This window comes from Antrostomus carolinensis, unplaced genomic scaffold, assembly GCF_000700745.2.
Source record: "Antrostomus carolinensis isolate BGI_N321 unplaced genomic scaffold, ASM70074v2 scaffold14393, whole genome shotgun sequence".
NCBI classification, from domain to species: domain Eukaryota; kingdom Metazoa; phylum Chordata; class Aves; order Caprimulgiformes; family Caprimulgidae; genus Antrostomus; species Antrostomus carolinensis.
Genome location: NW_010305948.1, coordinates 1 through 15144, shown reverse-complemented (window position 1 = coordinate 15144; position 15144 = coordinate 1). Strand labels below are relative to the sequence as shown.

General features: G+C 37.2%; 1 protein-coding gene across 1 annotated transcript in view; it reads right to left on the bottom strand.

The window, feature by feature from the left end:
• Positions 1-13603, bottom strand: part of VPS35L (VPS35 endosomal protein sorting factor like) — a gene marked incomplete at its 5' end in the record, with an annotated part of 49963 nt that extends 36360 nt beyond the window's left edge. The window contains 12 exons of the mRNA XM_010164954.2: positions 893-986; positions 2018-2065; positions 2480-2576; positions 4484-4543; positions 5525-5609; positions 8673-8801; positions 10240-10316; positions 11084-11108; positions 11467-11589; positions 11910-12077; positions 13015-13114; positions 13560-13603. Of these exons, the coding sequence (XP_010163256.2) occupies positions 893-986; positions 2018-2065; positions 2480-2576; positions 4484-4543; positions 5525-5609; positions 8673-8801; positions 10240-10316; positions 11084-11108; positions 11467-11589; positions 11910-12077; positions 13015-13114; positions 13560-13603 (1050 nt within the window). The remainder of the gene's footprint in view (positions 1-892; positions 987-2017; positions 2066-2479; positions 2577-4483; positions 4544-5524; positions 5610-8672; positions 8802-10239; positions 10317-11083; positions 11109-11466; positions 11590-11909; positions 12078-13014; positions 13115-13559) is intronic.
• Positions 13604-15144: the final 1541 nt, after the last annotated feature.

Here is a 15144-nt window from a genome sequence, read left to right as displayed (position 1 = left end):
TTAGACTAAGACAAAAAGGCAGTCATCACTGTATTTCAAGATTCAAATAAACTAAGCAGCTCATCTATCAGAGTAAGCCAGAGGTTAGTGATTACTTGCAGATGCAGAAGTTCACAGGGACACCTCTGAACAGCATACCAAAAGCATACCGGACAGTTTATTCAAACATGTATCAACAATGAACACACTCACTGCACTTCATAATGGCAGCTGATTTCACTCAAGTATTGCTAATTAGCAGCCCTACTATTTTCCAGTTATAGTCGAGATCTTTGCCACTACTTCAAAAATGTATTTCACAAATGTTTTTCCACTATTGATGACTTTTTGAATAATTTTAGGGTCTCTTCTTGGGTAAGTTTACCTTGGCTGAACTGTTAAGGTAACTGCAGGAGTAGTTGAGGATAAGAACAAAGCCACACTGCACAGTCAGACAAAAATCCACTGTCTGAACTCTTTATCAAGTGGCTCCTCTCCAAGGAGCTTGCCAGCCCTCTGCCTGCCACATACACTCCAGCAGTGGAAGGAAGAAGATAAACATAAGGAAAGTGCATGTATTAACTATGAAAAGCAGCGTCTAGCAATCAGACAACAGCATGTAGTCTCAAAGTCCAAACTCTCCCTTCCACTCAGGTCCCTAACATTTTGCCCTTCTTTAAGATGAAAAACTGGCATAAGTAGCACATAAAGTTATTTTTACTTCTTAGAAAACACTTAAAGAAAGACTGTCTGTTATTAAAACAAAAGAGAAATTTTATTTTTTTGTTTGGTAGATGGAAGAGACAGGCTGCTGACTACTTCAGATAAAAACAGCAGTTAAATTTTCCTTTAGTGGCAGAGCTAGCTGCAGCAAATCCTTGATACAGATCTGAAGTGTTAAATGATAGCCTACCCTGCAAAGGTATGCTCTTGCATAGACTGCAACCAGTGGATCTCCAATTCCTCTAATCATAGACGTTAACCGTGGGAGACATTCTGAAATCCCCCTGTTAAGATTTTTCAGAAATGAAAATGAGATTTAACAATTGATAACAGAATTATATCACCTACAGACAACTGCAGTAGCTGCCTTGTAGACTGACACCGAACACGAGTTATAGAAATGCCTACCAAAAGATGAAGCATATTAACACAAAATTTTATTTCAGTGTGTACAGTAACACATACCATCTATTCAAATCACAGTATCTGCCATTAGCAGTAGTGCAGATAGCCAGGTTGGATGCTTGGCTTGTAAAAGACAAGCACAACTGAAAAACTCCTCCTCTAGTTTGAAGGAACAGCAGAGCTCTAGAAGAGCTGTAATTCAGTGTGAAGAAAGCATCTGCTTAAAAGTAGAACTGGCAGAGCTCCTTGTATGTCTCATTTTCCCACAGCTCCTTTTTGACAGTGGTACCAGTGCCTGGAGATGAGGCCCATCAATTCCAGTAAAAGAACTGATTTTTAGAGATAATGAAGTTGTCACTATAGTAGCAATTTGGCTTACAACACTCATTTCGAAACATAACTGAAAAAGGACCATTACATGTGAAGGAACACTTCAGCTCAGCAACTGACACTGTTTGATAACATATGAAGCTTACACCAAGATTTTCAATAGATAATGGTTCACTGCTCCTAAATTGTTTCTCCTACTCAGTCTCTCGCAATACGACACATCAATATTTTCCTTTCCGTTTTCCATCCCATCTTTTTGCCATTCTCCTCATCTCAACAATATTGCTTCACCCTCCACCATCTGAAGCCACTGGTTTTTAATTTGCAGACTCCTGATGTGACAATTATACATATATTTCAAAACTGCAAGCACTACTGCATTCCAAATTGTACCACAGTTCACCTTGAATTTATTCCATGGCATTCTCACCAAAAACTCCAAAACCCCTCAGTACTGCTTTTCCTCAGACCTATTAAGACCCTATCCACCATTAATCATGGAACTTGCATGCTTAACTCCTTAAATTAGTTTATAAGCCAGCCCACTAACTTCTTTCCCACATTTAACATTTACTCTTACGTTTTGGACAGGAACTTATTGCACTTCAGTATTGCTGCTTCCACGTAACTAAAATGAAGCCAAGTTAAGGAACAAAACTAAGATGCATGCCATTTAAAACCACAAAAACAAACTTATACACCAAATACATACTGGACAAACTATTTCAAGGCCTTTTGCAATTTACTCACTATACTTTGTTGATTTCTATCATTTATCTACAAGATTTTAATTGTTTCCCAAGTTTTCACACATTGACTCTACTTTCTCACTGCCATGCTGCTCACAGCCAGTAACTGAGCATTCAGTTTACTATGAAACATGACTCAAATTAAATGTAAAACATACAGCCTGGAAACAAACAAAACAAAGTCAGTATAAACATCAGATTGCTGTGGGCTTTATTGAAACAAAAGTTCATTTTTTAAAAAGTCTGTGAAAAACCTGCAGCCAGACTCTGAGAGTCTCATTTGTCAAGGATACAATCTGGGAATGAGTTCTCTGATTGAAGCAATCTTGAAAAACCAGTTTAAGCAAGTTTCTTTAGCGGTATCGTTCACACACTCAGGAGAAAAATTATCTTGGAGGAAAAAAAACAAACAGAAATAGTTACCTTCTTTCTGGAAACAAGTTACTTCCCATTCTAGGTTTAAAACTGTATTATTTTTCCTTTTAACAAGAACTGAGGTGCACCACAATAAACTCAGCAATACATTTGATTCTAAGCTGAGTACACAGCGAGCAACAACAGGTAACTACAGCTTCCACCTTGTATTAAGTAACACTGCGGAAGCTGAAGTCAAGCACTCTAATCTCAGATCTGCTACTTGGAAATCTAACCTCTGCCTCCCCTCAAAAGCACAAATTGTAAAAAAAATATAGAAATCTATAACAAACACATGTATATAAATCTATAACAAACGCATACATTAAAAGAGATTTAAGGATTCAAATTACCCACTTTAAAAGGCTAATGTAATTTTTAAATACTATTATTTAAAACTATATTGCAAGAAGTAGGAAATATTAAATACTGACAGAACACTTGGGTTTGTACGCTGGACATCTAACACTGCAGCACAGTTCTTTCCTCATGAGCTTTGGGACTATTTGTGTCAGCTGCCAGCAGGAAAAACCTGCCACCCTGAGGTGGAACAGATGGGGACAGTGCTCTGGTCAGGCAGGCATTCAGCAGCTGCCTGGCTAACTGCCTCCTCTTTCTCTAGATTGCTTGGAACAGAGGGGAAAAATAGGCTTCTTGGGATCAGCCCAGGTCTGGGGCAAGATGGTTGGGAAGGATGAGATCTGCTTCTCTCAGCGATGAAGCTACACAAGCAGCTTCCACTGTTAATGGCTGCTTATAAACTCCTTGTGAAACAGTTAAAATACCAGTGCTCTCCCATTCCTGCCCCCAGAAGGTGAGAAGATCCTGGTCCACAAGAAAGTTTCCCCACTTCCCAGACTAAAGAAGCGACACTCTGGGTGCTGAGTGAGTACAGGAAGATGTTCTCTCTCACCTAGGACCACAGGAGTTCTCATCCAACTTTGTTTCGCTTGGTCCCCATGGGATGAGCATGGAGGTTGGGCCTGAAATCCCCAGGGGTTCACACCGCCATGCACAGCAAGCACAGCACAGATTTTCCTTCTCCCTCACCCTTTTCTAGCTGATTGGGAAGTTCCCACCAGCAATGCCCCTGGCAGCTGCAGCATGAGCTCAGCTCTCCAGAATGGGGGTAGCTGTGCCCAGTAATCGTGACATGCTGTGGGAACTATCTGCCTTCATTAATGTTTAAAACAACAGCTTATCAGAGCTGCAACAACCAAATTTATTTTAAGTACTTTCTGTAAGTTTATTTCAAATTTAAATATTTGCTGGTTTAAGGCTTCTGGCTCAAATCCTATGGATTTAACTGTAACCTAACAGCACTGTTCCACTGCCAAGTACAGAGTAAGAATGTTTCATATTTCAAGGACATGCACTTAATACACTCTAAATTGCAAGGAAAAGCCCGAATTTCAATGGAACATTTCAGTGCCTTCCTAAAGAAGTTCTGCCATATACATTTGTACCATAAACATCAGATTAAACTTCTATATTGCATTAGAACTTCAACTGAAAAAATGAAAAGGCTCCAAGCTACAAAGATCACACTGAGAGCCTGCTCCTTCTTCCAAAATTCTTCCCTAATTAAAGCAAAACTACCAACAGCTTCCAACATAGAAAAACAAAAAAAACAATTTACCAAAACCTGACATGCTCAGCTTTGTCTGTACTTTCTCCACAGTTAAAATGTAAACTTGCATAAACACTGTGAATGGTGAAAGCTATAAGCAATGGATTTTACTCTGTTAAAAACTAAAACTTACTAGATTCAAATCAGAACATTTTTCATAGGAAATAAAGTAGCGTGGATCCTATTTAACCTTCCTCAAATTAGTTCAGACATGATTTTTTCCAGGAGCACACTAGAAACAAACACAAATTACCTGGCAAAGGGACACGATTGTCCATGCACATTGACAGAATTCTTTCATACACTAGTTTTCCTTAAAAAAAAAAAAAAAAGGAAAAAGAAAATCATTCATAACGAACTAACAAACTGTAAAACATGAAATGCTGATACAAAGGCTCCAGTTCTCACATGAGTTGCAATCAGCTGGAAAAAAACTTCCTAGAACACTAACATCTTGCTGCCCTCTAGTGAGGCTGAAATGCTAAGTCTGAATTTAGCACTTCACACACTAAAATTATCTGTCTCCCTTCAGAGCAGAGGTAGCACGCAGGTCAGATGTCTCCCAGGCCAGGGAAGAACAGCTGGTGTCCTGTATTGCTGAGTTTCGATATTAAGTTATCTTCAGCAACTTTCAGTAAGTAGGAAAGATCACAAAGAGGAAGCAAGACCCAAAAAAACAATTGGATCTAAGTCACAGCATATCCTGCTAATCATCAAAATACCCTTCGACTTTGAAAGCTGTCGTAAATCTTTTCCATAACATGGCAGAAAACCAAGAGAGTCACACGAAGTGGATAACTATTTCACTTAAAGGATCATTTAAAAATGCTAAATATAGATTAAAAAAATTAGTAACTACATTTGGATCACTTCACAAGCTCTATTCAGCTAAAGAAAACTTTCTGACTTCTATTCTTCAAATATAAATAGAATGAAATATTGAGTCAAGAGGCTGCCAAAACTAAAATATTTTCATAATAATGACAGTGTGTTTTAAATTTCAAAATGCAGAGATCATTACCATCATCACAAGGTTTTATTCAAGATATTTACCAATATATAAAGCATAGAACTACAATATTTTTATTTTAGACTTCATTCATAAGAGTTTTTGAACAATTTTATACCATTTTTATATCACTGGTGTCCAAATGTTTATTTTGGAAATATTCCACGATAAAACTGAGAGTCATTTCAGCACTTTTTGTATAACTTTTATGTTTTCTAACATTACAAAAAATTAATTTCATCTTATTAACAATTACGTAGTAAGTCTGGCACATTTTATACTTACCAAAAGTATCAAGGATATCTGTAATTAAAACAAATTTACTTGGATAAAACTGGATTACTGTTGTGTCTGAAAGAAGCTTAGAACACTAGAAGGAAAAAAAAATAAAGAAACATTATTAGAAGACAATGCAAGTTCCTGTTTTTACTCCAGACAGGTTGGAACAGACGATTATCTATAGATGGAAAGATCCAGTATGAAGAAGTACCCGGTAAAAAGCACAAGAACCTCTAACATAACACTTCATGGTACTCTCTGTATTTTTCAGGTTATTCTTCATTTCTAGCAGAGCTAGTCAAGGATCTGGTTTTCCTTTACACAAGTTAATCTACAATGCAGAATTTCAGCTGACCACGCTGATCTGTGCATTTGTCCAGACAAGACAAATTCTCTCCCAGAAGCATGAAAAGGCAATTTTTAAATCAACTTTTTCTAAGGGCATTTTTCAGTTTCTCACTCTCTCTCTAAACACCCATATCAAACACAAGATTTGACTAAACTAAGAAAAAATTTCAAAAGCTGAGCTAATGGGCTTTTCAACATGTCTTTGTGGCTCGTGTAACCACTTAAAACATTTTGGAAACAGGCCAGCTGGTCCACAGTCAGCTCCAGGGAGGAACCTGTAATCAATCACCACCCACGGACACCCACATGTTGGTGGCAGTTGTACTATAATGATGGCTGGTGCAAAGCCACATTTAAAAACATATTAGCCAACTTAGTTGTTGAATGCAAGTCCAGGTAGAGACCATTTACAATATGAATTCAAAATACACAGTGAGGAATGAAGATATTTTAAAGATATTTAATGAAGCTATACTTTGTTTTCCAAATGATGTAAAGACTGCAGACTAAACTGCAGTCAAAAACTTGGGCACAAAGAACCAACTTCCACCTGAAGAAAACAGGCAAATGACTGACTGGGCAGCAAAATCTGATACCCCACAAGACTGCTTTGTTTAAACAAGAAAATAATAAAATTTGAAAATGCTTAAACATTTAAACTTGGACTTTTTGCTTTATTCTTCAGGGAGGAACTTAAGAGTGCACCAAAAAGACAGGCGAGAGCTTTCACATCTTACAACCAAAGCAGGATCTTCTCTACTGCATGGCAAGTCAGTCACCTTCAAAGAAAGCTAATTCAGTAGCTATTTAGGACCTGCACACCAGGAACACTCACCACTTTTCTTAGAGCTCACATACATAATCAACTTACTTCAGCTTACCCTAAGTAGCTTAGCTTATTCCATCTTGACAAGTAAAGTATCTTGTAAAAAGGCACTTGAGGAATTCACGTCATAAATTCAGACCCTGCCTTAATAACCAGAACTTTTGTTGCACTTCAAGCTCTGGAAAACTCTCATACAGAGAATGAAGCTTCCATTCCCAATGTCCAAATGAAATATTTTGTGTAATTTCATCATTAGTTCTTGAATCAAGATAATTCTGGCATTCAAATCAAAATTGCTTTTTCCAGACCAGTATATATTTCTGAAAACAACAACCAAAAGAAAGGCCAAACTTACTCCTCCTATTGCACACTAAACAGTATGTGATACTAACAGTGACAGACTACGTGTATAATCACAGCCTGAGGTCAAGAAAACTGCTTAGTTCTTTAAAAGAATACAACATTCTTAAATTATGTTATTTACTAGGAAGAACCACAACAAGGAAAGTTCAGTCAGGTTTCTAACCTGCTTTATAAGTGCAAAATTATTATTAATTACTTAGAAGCTCCTTTATGAAAGATTTTTGTATTCATGTTAATCACCCAAACACTTATTTCATTCTTACCCCATCTTTCCATTAATGATGAGCATCTGTAGCACAAAGTTCAAGTACAAAGTGAACAACACACAGACAACACTAATAGAGATAAACATGCAATTTTGATACCACTTTCTTAAACGAAAGCATTGACTCTCGCCTTAGAAACTGTATTACTGCAAAATTGGTTGTGAAGCCATTTGTAAAAGAATATATTAAAGTATTAGTGCACAGATTATCACTGCATGTCAGACACTATATATATACACTTATTAATGCACTGTAAATACACTACGTCCATGTCCCTTTTCTCCTCCTCCAGACTTTTAATATTGTATTCTCTTTCACCAAGATATTCACACTTAACAATGCTATAGATAGATTTTTTTTTTTAAATAGTAGTGCTGATTTCACAGTATTAGAACAGACCTTAGTCACCACCCCAGGTCACATATAATTTTCTGATCTCCCTTCATTTATGTTTTATCTCCTTTACTGTCTTTACCACAATTTAAGCTGAAATTACTGCAAACAGTTTTCACAAGAGTATCCAGCATGAGGAAAAAAAAAACCAAACCTGACTTTATATAACCCCACTTGATGATTATAAGCATTACATCACTTTTATAGCTTTTAAGGATGTCATTATCTCCCTTGTCCTCTGATGCACTCTGCCTCTGGCCTTTTTTTAAAGGCCAAGCCAAACAAAAGAGCATTTAATTGTCCAATTCCCTCCTGCCCCCCTCAAGGCCCATCACCTCAAATGAGACAGAGGAAGACTGTGGAGAAGTTTAACAAAAACCAAAACAACAACAAAACCAAAACAAAACAAAAAGCAAAACAGAAACAAAAAACCCACAAAAAATATTTAAAAATCCCAATCACTTTAAAAAAATCTGGAGCTGTTCCCTGTACTTTGATAAGGTCTTAAATGAGATTATTCAGTTGCCCTAGTAAGTCTGGATGGGGAAAACACTGATCTTCAAAAAGCCATTCTGGTATTATTTGGAGTAGGGGGTAAGGGAGTAGAGGAGGAAGAGGAAAGGAAAGAAAATTACATGTCCTCGAAAGAGTTGATATCACTACATGTTATTTTTTCTAATTATCCCTAAGCAGGTAAAATTTCCACACTTGTCACTTGGCCACTCTCTTTAATGAGAATTCCAGCCCACATACCCTAGTCAAAAATCAATATATAACAACAAAGTTGAAAATCCAACTGTTGTCAGAAGTCACAAAACTCTGAAAGAAATGGGTTTCAGTGAAGAACAAAGAAAATAGTAGAAAAATAACAGAAACTCTTCTTTCCCAAAGAAAGAAATCAGACAAGCCACACCAGCAAACTCACCAGTTCTGTACAGAGCAAAAACGTAAAACTGACCTGAATGACTATTTTCAGAGCTTTTACTTTCTGATCAGAGGACCAAGCATCCTTCAAAGACTGGTTCAGTTCTTCGATTCGGTTCATGTAGTCCTGCTGAGTCAAATTCAACAGCTCTTTCTGCGACCCCTGACAAGAAAACACAAGTCTACTTAATAACAGAGGGAGGGAAGGAAGAAAAGTGCTGTTATTATAGAGTCAAATCATGGGAGGGGAGGGAATCCACAAAACTTACTACAGAACTACCTAATTTTCTCTTCTTACCTTTGTAGCATCAGTACTGCAGGTGTTTGGCACAGGAGTGCATCACAACTGCATTGGTTTTCAAGAGACATACATGCTGGTACCCAAACAACATTGTTTGTGGGGTCAGAAATGCTGGACTATTTCAGTGGTATAATCAGTGCACTAACACTATACATAAGCATACCAGCACCTCTGTAGAAGCAGCATCAGAGAGAAACAAACTGTTTCAACAGCAAGGTCCTAAGAAATTTGTTGACAGCAAGAAAGATCCGGTTGTGCTTTGCCCTCAGTAAGAAAATAAAACTGTCTTTTAATTTTATACTTAGTACTGGAGCATCCTTGTGATTTTTTTTCCAGACCTTATAAAAACATCACATATCAAAAATAAACCAGTGAAACACTGGAAGCAGAAATAATTCTTTAAGTTTTAGAACCAAAATAATACAGGAACAAAGTGACTATAATTGCATTTAGAAAAATCAGAAGGTGGTTTTGGAACAGTCTTCAGTAGAAGCATGAGTGACATTAAAAACTATCTTCAGGACTAGTTATTAAGCTGCATTACAGAACAGATTTCATAATATGAGAGTCTAGACACAACCATCAGTAAAAACAATCACTAACGAAGAGATAAAATGCAAACACAATTAGTTTCACACGAGGTTACAGACTTCCTTATGGTAAAGTGTACTTTATTTTCCTACTAAAAGAATCCAATCCTTTATTTGTGATATGCAACCATTAGAACTGTGCTGGCTCAGGCAACAGGCAATCTGAAGTTAGTTAAGAGGCAGAGGTTTCAAAACATTACCCAAACCAATTCTAGAAGTACCCCACAGATTCAGGTTTTAGGAAAGTAAGTTACCCCATCTCTGCACAGTAAAATATTGCAGTGTGAGAACTGAGTACTCGGTATTTCTATCAAGCATGTACATGCAACTTGAATTAAGCTCAGGTAGACAACGTAGAGTTTCTGCATCAGGGACAAACAAAATTATCAGATGTGAAGACTACCAGGCTCCATGAAGTTTTGCAGCAACTGCAGACTGTACACAGTACCAAGGTCAACCAACATTGGTAGATCAGGTGAATTTTCGAATCACAGTTTCTAGTGATACAAAAATATGATTCTATTTGAATTCTATAATAATAAGGATTGAAATTACTAGAGAAGTTTCAGGGAAAGTATATATTTATCTAAATACTGCATAAGCACATGCAGAATGCAGACCTTTTTAAAAGGTTTTATAGAAGATTTTTATTTCACAAATTTATTTCACTTTTTAAATGATGATGTAACTGGATCAGAACACTTTCTCACCTCTTCCAGATCATCCAGTTCTTCTAACCTTGTCCTCACTTTTTCAGAAACTGCTGAGCCAGTAGTTGTAGCTTTTCCTGTAGAGAATTATATGTTTGAGTTTCTTTAACTTTTAAACACCTGGGACTTCTAAAGGTAGAGAAATGGGGAGCAAAGTGATTTGAGTCCAGGAAGAAGGGAGGGGTGGAGGAAAGGTGTTGTGAGATGTGGTTGTTATGTCTACTCAGATGAACGGCAACAAATTAAATTGATTTTTCTTCTCCAAATTGAGTCTGTTTTGCCCGTGACCATAACTGGTGAGTGAGATGTCCCTGTCCTTCATTCCTAACCCCGTGCCCCCTTTTATTGTGACTCCCATCCCATCTCACCGGGTAGGGAGGTTGAGTGCAGGACCTTATGGTCCTACTGTGGGTTAAACCACCACAGTAACTGAGTAAGTTTTCAAGGGAGTTGTTTGCTTTCCCTTCCAGGAAGCAGAAGAGTTGATGAGTACGATCCTCAAAACATCATTGCTCACTTTAAGTGGAAGAAAGCTTTAAGCTGCAGTGGCAGGCAGTAAATTCCATTTCCTTCCACAACACATAATCACAAATTCATTAGCCTACAGGAATACAAGACAAGGTGGCCGAGTTGTTTGTTTTCAATAATTATTTTAAGTAAAAAAAAAAAAAAAAATAAAAAAATAAAAAAATCTATCAGAAGTCTTATTCACAGAAAAACATGGATCTGACCATCTGTCAGAATGGGAGAGGACAGGAAAACACATTCAACTCTTCTTGATGACGAAACCTTTCACTGCACCCTACCTCAAGCAAAATCTGTTACTGTTAAAGAAACTACTTACCTTTTTCAGATCCCATGTACAGATTCTGTGAAGAAACAGAAAAAGCAGACTTTTAGAAAACATGCACCTGCTAGCATTCCAAGAATGCACAGGGTAATTACACTGCTAATTAAGCCTCTAATCATTTAGAAGCAGACATAAGACCAGAATTGTATTGTATTGTTACAAAAAGACAAAGTGATGGCTACCAAATATCAACAGACTCTTGGACTTGGCTCCAAAACAATCATTATAAGAAAGCTGTACTGCAAGCTCTCACTACAACATTAAAATTGAAATTTAGAGGACCAGTATTTACTCATGAAATAATTACAAAACAGCAAGATCCAAAATCCATTAAAGGTCTAGTAAAAACAAATAAAACCAGAGAAGCTGCCACTTACAATAGAGAGCTTCTCAGTTGTTGTGTATCTAGCAAGGATTTCACCACGTTTGCTTGACCATGGTTCAAAGTCACTCCCTACTGCTGAGCTGTCATCTTTATCCCGTTTCTTTCGTGCACCATCCTATGAGAAGAGTGCGAGTGCAAATGTTAAATACAAATCCAGAAAAAACAAGAGAAGGCTGATAAAGGTAAACTTAACAGTTCAAGTGCTAACTGACCCTTCCAAAAGTTACAATATTAAAAAAACCAAAAATGTCAACATGAGCCAGATAAATATGGGTAAATAAAAAATATACATTATTCTATTAATACAGTATGTTTCCTATTTGCATTAAATTCTTAGTTAGTGAGACAAATGTATTTTATGCAAAGTTGGCTTGTAGTTATGTTTTGGGCTGGTTTTTCTTTTATTTAGTGAAGATAACTCTCCTCCAGCATTACCATGGTAGCAGTAGTAGCGACAGGATCTGCAGCTGCTGCAAATAATGACAAGGGGTCGGTACCATCCAATACACTGCTCAATGGATCCACCACAGAACTAGAAGAAGAGGAGGAGGTAGAGGAAGTACTTCCTTTCCGGTTCAATTTCTTGGTCTTGGATTCAGTAACCTAAAAAAGTTCAAAACTATTAAATAAAAATTATTTTTCTTCCTCTATTTTCTTTAATAAATCATCCAAATAGGTGCTACACAAATTATGTTGTTGCAATAAAAGCACGGACCCACCAAAGGAACTCTTTAGAACAAGCATCAGCATCTAAATTGAAGCATCCCCTTTTCCCCTGAATCTGAAGGTGCTCTTCAATACCATTGCCAGTACTTTTTTTTTTTTCCTTCCAATTCTAGGTCTACAGAACTATAAGAACAACCACTCTACATTTCTTTCCAGTACTCCTCCTCTATTTTATTGTTTTTCTCCCTCCCCTCCAATGTCTGTCTTGCTATTTGATTGCCTCTACCAGTCTCACCTTTGCTTTTCTTGTATAATATTCAAGCCTGGAATATCAAATCCATTCTTAAGGCCTCTGTCTTATCTCCCTAATGACCTTCCTAAGTAGAAGCTGCTGTCCATTTATCATTCATTAGTGTATGACTATCATCTCTTTGAAGCTGGATTTTTTTGTACATACACATTTTTAAAAGCCTCTCACACATTAAAGAAATGATAATTGTTTTAAAGCATATAGCTGACTGGAAGTTAACCCAAAACCAAATCTTACATCAAGCAATTATGCAGGTTATTTGTAATGCAACAATTTGACTTTAAACTTATCCAATATTTATCATTTAATGCAATCAAGAAAACCCAAAAGTTGTAATGCTATATTTGTCAGAAGGAGACTGGTTTTGTCACATAACAGCACCAGTAAATTTCTGTAAAGGGCAAACACAATAAATCTCAATGCCTCTAAAATAACAGGCCACTAACTTTACTAGAACCACCACCAACTTCAAAGCCTTTTAATTTTAAAGAAACAGAAATAAAAAGAGGAACACAATCAGTTTTAATTCACATTAATTTTCCAAAAGCTCAAAAAGAAACTCACTGTAATGGGTTTTAGCGGATGGTAATCACCAAAATCCAAGGGTACAGATTCCAGTTTGCAGACTTCAGATTCTGAAACATAATTTCTTGATCTTGCATGCCTTAAAAACCCAGAGAAAAGTACATATGCATATAAATAATCAGATACTTATGAAAAGAGATGCATATCCTATGTCTATATAGATGCAGGTATATTTACAAAAAAGAAATGCATGTTGAAAAATAAGTCAATGTAAAGACCAAAATTTCTCTCTCTACTGAGATACATAAAACTAAAACTGAAGACATTTTACTTTCAACCATTCAGCTGTATTCTGCCTCTACAGCTGGATTCTCTCCATCCCACTGGACATCAACAGGGCAATTTAACCAAGTATTTGTATGCGTGACAAGCTGATGGATATTATTAAACACCTCTTTTAAACTGAATAGTCAGAGTGAAGGAAAAAGGTAAGTACGAAAACACAAGGGAAGAAATCAAAGCAATCGTGCACAGTTATATTGAGGGACTGCACATGCACAGATTAACTCGTGCAGCTGCAAAGCTCTTCCCTGAGAAATTTATTTCTATCTGTTTGTTCACTGTATTCCTAATAAAGCTGCAAAAGTCAAATTGTAAGGAAAAAAAAAAAAAAAATATATATATAAAAAAGCCTTGCCTCTCCTGTGAAAATTAAGTATGTAATTTAGTGAAATAAATCACAAAATATACATATTCCGGGTTTTATTTTGAAACTGATATTGAGAAAGAATCGTGAGAACTACGACCTCCACCTCTAATTAAAATACCTGATTACAGAAAAGAACATAAATAAATGCATTTGAATAAAACAACGCCACTAGGAACCAACAGTAACATACACTAATTTATCAATTACAGTTTAAGAGCCCTGTTCTTTTATAAAATACATAATTCATCCTGGTTTTAATTGCTCAAATATAAATGACAATTCATATTTTAAAAAGGCTTTTAAAGCTTAAAGAAATCAAAGTAAAATCTAAAAAAACCCAAACATATTTGAACAGGTTTTCTCTGCATTCTACCTTCCACAGCTTCTTATTTTCTTTTTTAGCCTTTGAAATATGCAGTTAATTGTTCTCTCCACTTCATCCAGAATCCCAAGAATGCTTAGGGCACACACTAAGGCCTCAGCTGAATCAGTAAACCAGTGGATACACAAAGGTTTCTTTAATCACACCCCTGATGGAAACAAACAGCATTCCCCCCCATATAATACACCTTTCCCACAAAAACTAATCCAAACTTTAAAGAATTCCATTCCTAGTCAGAGACCCAAATAATTTAGAAGGAGAGGAAATGGCCTTAAGTTGCGCCAGGGAGGGTTTAGATTTTAGAAAAAACATCTTCACCAAAAGGGTCATGAAGCACTGGAACAGGCTGCCCAGGGAGGTGATGGATGCATCATCCCTGGTGGTATTTAAAAGATGGGTAAACAAGGTGCTCAGGGACATGGTTTAGAGGTGGAATTGGCAGTGTTGGGTTTATGGTTGGAATTGGTGATCTTAAAGGTCTTTTCCAACCACTACAATTCTGCGATTCTATGGTTAGTAAGAACTTCAGTAAGAACACACTGTTGAAAGAAAATCAGCCTCAGGACAGCAAGCCCTCCAGAAACAGAAAATCCACTCATTTGTAAACAAGGACAAGTGAACATATTTTCTTGTACTCTGTCACAACTACCAGACTGTAAGTTACTCCATGTCCTACGCAGTGCAGCTTCCTCAGCTGTGCACCAAGTTTTCCTGTAAAAATATCGCATGTCACTGGAAGTGGACTCTGCCTGTTCAGTCTGTAGCCTGCAAACACCAGGTCTACTTCTAAAGAGCCTCTGAAAGATAACTAACAGACGCTAAACTCTGCTAGGAAACTTAAATTCACGGCACGAAATCTCCATCTTCACGGGTGAGTTCTGAGGAAGGCGCGAGCGGGCACCCGCCGAGCCCTCAGGGACAGGAGGATCGCTCCTTTCTCCGAGCAGAGGACAGACATCAGAAAAATACAACATCACACCAAAGGCCAGCCGCCCCTCGGTAACGTGCTTAGCTCGGGGAGAACAGCCCCGCGGCAGAGGGCAGAGAGCAGCAGCCGTCCTCTCCCGCCCGGCCTCCC